This window comes from Diplotaxodon limnothrissa, linkage group LG14 (genome assembly GCF_057381915.1).
Source record: "Diplotaxodon limnothrissa isolate DT_005_m linkage group LG14, D_limnothrissa_male_GT1.1, whole genome shotgun sequence".
NCBI classification, from domain to species: Eukaryota; Metazoa; Chordata; class Actinopteri; order Cichliformes; family Cichlidae; genus Diplotaxodon; species Diplotaxodon limnothrissa.
The window spans coordinates 1273002-1279561 of NC_140609.1; the positions used below are offsets into that span (position 1 = coordinate 1273002).

Sequence of the window (6560 nt, forward strand, 5' to 3'; positions counted from 1 at the left end):
TTGTGACTGCAGCACCAAGAGCTGCAGTCACCTGTTCACACACACAGACACACACACACACACACACACAGCTCTTTATTGTGTGCTTGAAGGACGCTGCAGGGATAGGAATCTTCCCACGCAGCCTGCTTCACCTCCTCAGCTACAGTACAAAATGTCAAAGTGCAAACAGGCTCATTGTTGACCTCACATTGTGTTTACATGCTGAGCTTTCATTAATAAAATGGTTTCAGCAAAACTGACACAGGCTTCAGCAGAGCTGCATCAGAGAGCTGCTGATCGAGACCGTCTCGGTGCTCCGTGCTGGATGGAAACTTGGACGGAGCCCAGCTGATATTTCTTTTCCGTAGATTTATTTAGCTGTCGGCTATTTGTAGACGCTTCACTTTAATCCTTTTCTTTTTTTTACATTTACCGCCACATATCAGCAGTAGTGCTAACACACACAAGTCTTGAGTTGTTTTTTGCAGAACTGGCCTGAAGGTTATTAATTTGCAGTAAAGCTGGGATGGGCTGTAGTCATGGAAACCTGCGACCGGCTCCAAACCTGCAGCCTCCTCCAGCGTCCGGGGCTGCAGTTGCTACAGAGACTCTGCGAGGTGGTCTGGTCATGTGGGTGCGACGGCCTCTACCAAAACCCTGTGCAGGGTCACATATAGCGTCAGCGCTGCTGTGAGCGAGCGCAACTTTACTCCTAAAACGGCGCTAATCTGCCCACCCATCCCCCCACCGCACCAGGCCGCGCTTTAATTAAGAGCGTTTGGAAGAAGGCAGCACGGCGGCTCACAGCAACAAGGGGTCAAACCCGCTGATTCCTCTCTGGTTGGGAATTCCAGACATGGATTTGGATGCGAGTGTGTCTCTGTAAGTGGACACTCTACAAAGTTACCTCTGCCACAGAAGTTCTGCAATGATTTTAGTGTTTTTGTTAATATTGCATCAAATATGACGAGATTTGCATTACAATCTTTAGTTTTCCATAAACATTAGAGGCGAAGGGTTGTGAGATGATGTCAAATTGAAAAGAAAAATCATGAAATCTCCTGTTTATGTTCATGAGTCCTTCTGTGATCCAGGGAACGACTCTCGCACGGTGTGTCGGATTTGTCTTGGACTGCTTGTGTTGGATGACCAGTTAGGAAAATTCATGGAATTTGGGGGGAATTAATTTAAAGGCCGCTTTGCTGTTCTGCCAAACTTACCGTAGTAGATTTCAGTTAATGTTTTAGTGTTGCACGACACTGACACAAGATTAACTGTTCTGCCATAAAATCGCCTGAAACTATTTTAAGAAATCAAACCTAATAGAGGTCAGTCTTCCTCTGCGGGTCCCCCGCCCCCACAGACCTCTGAGAAGCTCCCTGAATAGACTTCCAGGAACGGAGGCTGTTACTGGCACGGCTGCGCTCTTTGGGACTCGGTTATCGAAACTATGAGCGTTTAATGTTTGATCGTGTGGTACGATCAGAGGAGGCGATAACGTCCATCAGTGCAGCAGAGCTATTTCTGTCCTGGACATTTTATATCTGTGGTGCATTTACATCACACTATCCTGCACTTTGTTTCGTCAGCTTTAGCCGGTCTGGGTAAAAGCTGCTCGGTTAGATGCAAACATCAGTAAATGTCAGTAATAAATAAAAAGCTCCAAATATCCGGTTGGTCAAAGTTCAGTGGGAGGATTTTCTGTCTTACAACCAACAATGTGTAAAAATAACACAGAACCACTTTGGACTCATCTTGATAATCGTTTCATTGATTAAAGAAAGAATTTCAAATCATATTCATGAGGGACGCAAACACTCGACCAATTACAACCTGCTGCTTTCAGAACCTGCACGGAAAGAAGTATCTGAATCGGCCTGCGTGACAGAAATGACGATGGTACGTTTGCTCTGGTCGGCGTGTTAAAGCTTCACGTGTCCGGGTTCCCCCCGTGTGCTCACGTGGTACAGTCGTGTGTTATTAACGCCCTGCTCCTCTGACTGTTCAGAGAAGCTTCTACCACACTGATACAGACCGCATAACGACACGACTGAACCGGAACATTTGGCATCAGCCGTCACAAATTCCAGTCCAAGGCCCCTTCACCTTTATGTGGCTGATGTCACGTGTTTTCAAAGCAGCTCATTCCAGTCTGAAACTGTATTATCACTGGTTTCCATGGAAGCATGATGAAACACTTTATTATTCCCAGTGTTTTAGGGGATGTTTGCTTAGGCGTTCCACAGAACATCTGCCAAGGATGTGCTCTCAGGTTAAACCTTTAATCAAATGCAGAATTCCTAGAAATGCTGGGAATAATGGAAAGTTTTCACTTCTCCAAGTGGATGTTGATTGGGGACTGTGTGACAGCGACTGCATGAGGACAGAAGAGCAGTGAAATATTAGATTTAACTGAAAGTAATCCGATTTAAAAGAATCATCTATGATCTTTACTGTGGGCTATTAGAAATCACCGGGGTGCTTACAGGACAGAGAAAGTAAAATGGCCACAACAGGGGGGATAAAGACACTATGGAAAACATATTTAACTGCAGGCAGAATTCTGGGGAGACAGTTAACGTCTATTGTAATAGAAAATCTCATAAAAGACGACGCTCACAGGTCTGTTGTAAAAAGCGTCACCTCCACCTGGGTCCAAGAAAATAATGAGTGTGAACAACAGTCGCAGATTTAACAGCTCAGAATCAGTCAGTTTATTGTTGTTTTAAATGTGAAGGTTTACAAAGACAGCACAAGCACACGGTCACAAGTTTTGGTGCAGACGGGCAACAAACAGCGAGGAGGGGAACCGAGCAGTCACACAGGTGAACATAACGCATTAGTGTCTGCGGTTTACAAAAATGTGGCTCTTTGCTGTATATGTTGGCATTAACGCAATACAAAGATGATGTCTCACATCTACTACTGAGTAAAGCAGGCCTATTTGTTTCCAGCTTCATGTTGTATTTCTCAGACTCCATTAGCGTAGCTTTGCATGATTCACAGTTTAAAATAAGCCATATTTAGCTCATACTGGGCCTCGGTACAGCACAGATCATCTGCATGAAACAAACCTTTCAAACCGACCTTCCCTCAGGAACTGAAGCTCTGAACAGCAGGGAATTTGGCTGCTGTGCTCACAGATGACCATATTAGGACCTTCCTGTTTCCTAACCCTTTCATTATTGGGAAAAATGTCTCATTTACCATCATGTCTGTAAAGCCCACAGCGTGTAGTCATTTGTTTGAGAAAACTGGCAGTAAGCTTTGAGAGAATGCTTTCTGTGAATGGCTGAGAGCTTACAGGGGTTAGAGGAACACTGTAGCTGGCAGACATCAGGACGTCTCTGCACATGTACTCAGTTTAATGTCAGATATTCTACCATCACTGCCACGTAGAACAGCACGTCTTCATTCTTAGAGAAACGCTTTTCTTGCGCTGGACCAGCTGCTGTAAACGTTACACCACTAATAGCTGCTAACTACCTACAAATGGCTAACATGCTAACATCTAATGTTATTTGAGCTTGTTTTGATTGGACATATTGGTTTAGTAAAATCATAATAAAACATGATAAAGCATATACAACGAGAAAGAAGAGTCTGTAATTACGATCAGTTTTGTCACGGTTGCAGCAACAGCAGGAAGATAATATGCTGTCCATCCTTCACAGCAGTCAGAGTCTGACACTGTAAAGTGTTTCAGCACGGGGGGCTGTGCTGAGGCACGGGTCCACTGCAGTCACACTGTAAGGCAGCACAGAGACATAAAAGCACTTGAGAGCAGAGGCCTGTCGTCTCCGTCGCTGGCACATCTGTCTCGATTTTATGGGCACAGATAAATAATAGTGACACACTAATATCATAGAAAGGAAAGACAGGAAGTTAAGACAAGACTGATACAAGGACATGAGTGCAAAACACAACATCTCAGTTTGTAACAGGGCGAATGTGCAGATTCAGTCACATTTGATGTGCTCAACATAAGACGGGACGCTAATAACAAATGAAGCGCCGTAACATTGCTCATAAGGACGCGCTGAGAAACTAACATTTTCTATGTGATCGTGAGACGCTAAGGCTGCCCGTTAAAGGCGCCAGAACGTTCAACAATACGTTCAAAGTGACTGCAGACCATGTGCTGCAGCTCTCAGGGGAGGGTTACCAGCATCACTTCATGGTCATATATACTAGCTCAAGAAGCGTCTTTATGAACATTTTCAGAGTGCACAATAGAAAGTCCCTGAAAATTAAAAATGAAACTTGCTGAAGTCTATAAACTGATGATGTTTGTACAGTGCGCTGTTCTGTAGGCTCCCAGCATCCATATGGGTATTATGTAGAGCAGCTAATCTATAATGGCAAAAGCACTGTCAGCAGGACAACACTAAACACGGAGCCGAGCTTCCAACCTTTCACAGATCTGACTGAACATCTGCACCCACAGCACCAAATACCTGCACACAGGCACCACAGGAAACCCCCACGGGTCCAGTTCCCACATCCCTGATGAGTCACAGCTGTTCCGGTGGTGGGAGGGGAGCTGCACAACATTAGTTGGGTTTCCTGTTGCCGTTGATCAGTTTGGTTTTTAGTCGCTGTAACTGATTCAGCCCCATTCCACAGAAAACACAGCAAAGTGCAAAGAATCACTTTTGTTCCACGACAGACGAAACTAGCTGCATCTGTGTGGACGATGACCGAGCTGCAACTTTCTGTTTGAGCTTTGAGAGGTGCAATCAGCTGTGTCATCACTTGCTTCTGACAGCACAGCCTGGAGAACTTGGACCTGCAGTCAGACAGCACAGGAAACCTCCACAGGTCCATCATCTGTGTGACAGATGATGGCAGTAAACAGCATTTATTCACTGATCTTCTCAAAGAACTTGTGTCACTATGGATGGAAACCAGCTGATGTGAGAGGCACGATGAGCTGCTGCAGGTTATTTGATGAACATTGCTAAACACGGTTACACCTCCAGGGAGTATAATGAACTGTATCTACACTTTAAACCTGCTCAGACTGCAGTTTTGGTGGATGTGGACGTTTTGAAACCAGACACAACTTACTACAAAAACAGGACACTGCACACTTATTACGTTTTAAGTTGTGATCAGGATGAACAAAGCAAAACACCATTTACGTCTTTAAAGCCAACCTGAGGAGCGTACACCTGCTGGCTGATCACAGCTGAAGAGTTTGTCGTTACAAAGAAGGAAACCTACGTGTGCACAGTTTGTGAAATAGCTCAGTGTGACGGTACATAAAGGAGTCACAGCGAGGATGCTCACCAGACACCGAGGTGACATTAAACTTTGGACAACCCTCAACCCTGTGTAGCAACGTTGGACACCCTACACATAAAGACGGGATCTACCAGCTGGCACATCCTCATCCAGAGAATGAATGACCTTAAATACACAGCGGTCAGTGTTTACTGACCTTCTGCTTTTGGAAAATCAACTGTCAGCAGTACGATGGACCCAGCAAACAGCTTGTTCTGTTTATGCTGACAGGCTGGGAACAAGTGCAGACCTGTTGCCTCAGTGCAGCGGTAACTCATCAGTCATCAGCGTACGTAGATCAAAGGAAAAGGTGAGTAATGAAATATTGTATCAACTCTTTAGGAAAACTTGTTAATTAGTAATTCAAGCTCTGCAATTAAGCAAAGACTGAAGCAAGACATTAAAATGGATCTAGGCCAAGACACTTCCTACATCCTTCATTTCTTCCTTCCGTCTTTGTGCCGACTCCTCTTATGTTATGCAGGCATCGACTGTTAAAGGACTGTGACGTAAAACATCATCTGTCCAACCCTTCACCTCACTCAGAGGTTAGATTGTATCCAGATGTGTAACGTAACAATCACATGTGTGGCTCTGCACAGATCCGGAGCGATACTGAAGGATGAGTCAGAAACGAGCTGATACAGCGACTCTGAGAGCGCTGTGAGACTCAAGTGGAAAAGGACGAAGCAATCCTGCTTCTTAAGCTTTTCTACCAAAAGACCGTGGAGGGGAACAAGGGCAGGGTGTGAAGACCATCTGAAGGGAGTTTAATGAAATCTGGGGTGTTTAGCAGACAGGAAGAGGCTGGAAGTGGATATCGCAGGAGGCTTTACCACATCTTTAGATCTGAACACACACCAGGTGTTCTCATGTAATCACATCTGTTTCAAATGTAGTGTGTGTCCAGGACACCATGTTCAAGAACATCGTATCGTATGTCACTACATCAACACATAATTAGACACAGATCTCAGTGGACCGGAGTCAGGGTGACCAAAATCAGCCCCTCACTCTCAGTGCAGAACATGATATCAGCCTCACACTGCTGGGAGTTGTAGATGAGACGAGCTAAGATGATGGAAGGTGGGTTTACATGCGTCTCCTCAGGCCAGTAGCTTCTCTGGGTTCTTGCAGAGCGTTTGCAGCAGGCTTCTTTGGAAGTTTTCTTCAGGTATTTCAGGAACCAGGAACTCCAGCAGCAGATCAAATATGCAGTACACCAGGTGTCTGAGGGAACACAGCACCAACATGACATGAAACAGCCTGCGTCACCAACCTGTTAGAGTGTT

The 6560-nt window shown here is 45.1% G+C and overlaps 1 protein-coding gene across 1 annotated transcript in view; it reads right to left on the reverse strand.

The window, feature by feature from the left end:
* Window positions 1–2684: 2684 nt before the first annotated feature.
* LOC146618188 (sorting nexin-19-like) overlaps window positions 2685–6560 on the reverse strand; it is a 52235-nt gene continuing 48359 nt past the window's right edge. Inside the window, exon 14 of the mRNA XM_085371385.1 lies at window positions 2685–6498. Within this exon, the coding sequence (XP_085227511.1) occupies window positions 6375–6498 (124 nt within the window). The 3' untranslated portion in view covers window positions 2685–6374. The remainder of the gene's footprint in view (window positions 6499–6560) is intronic.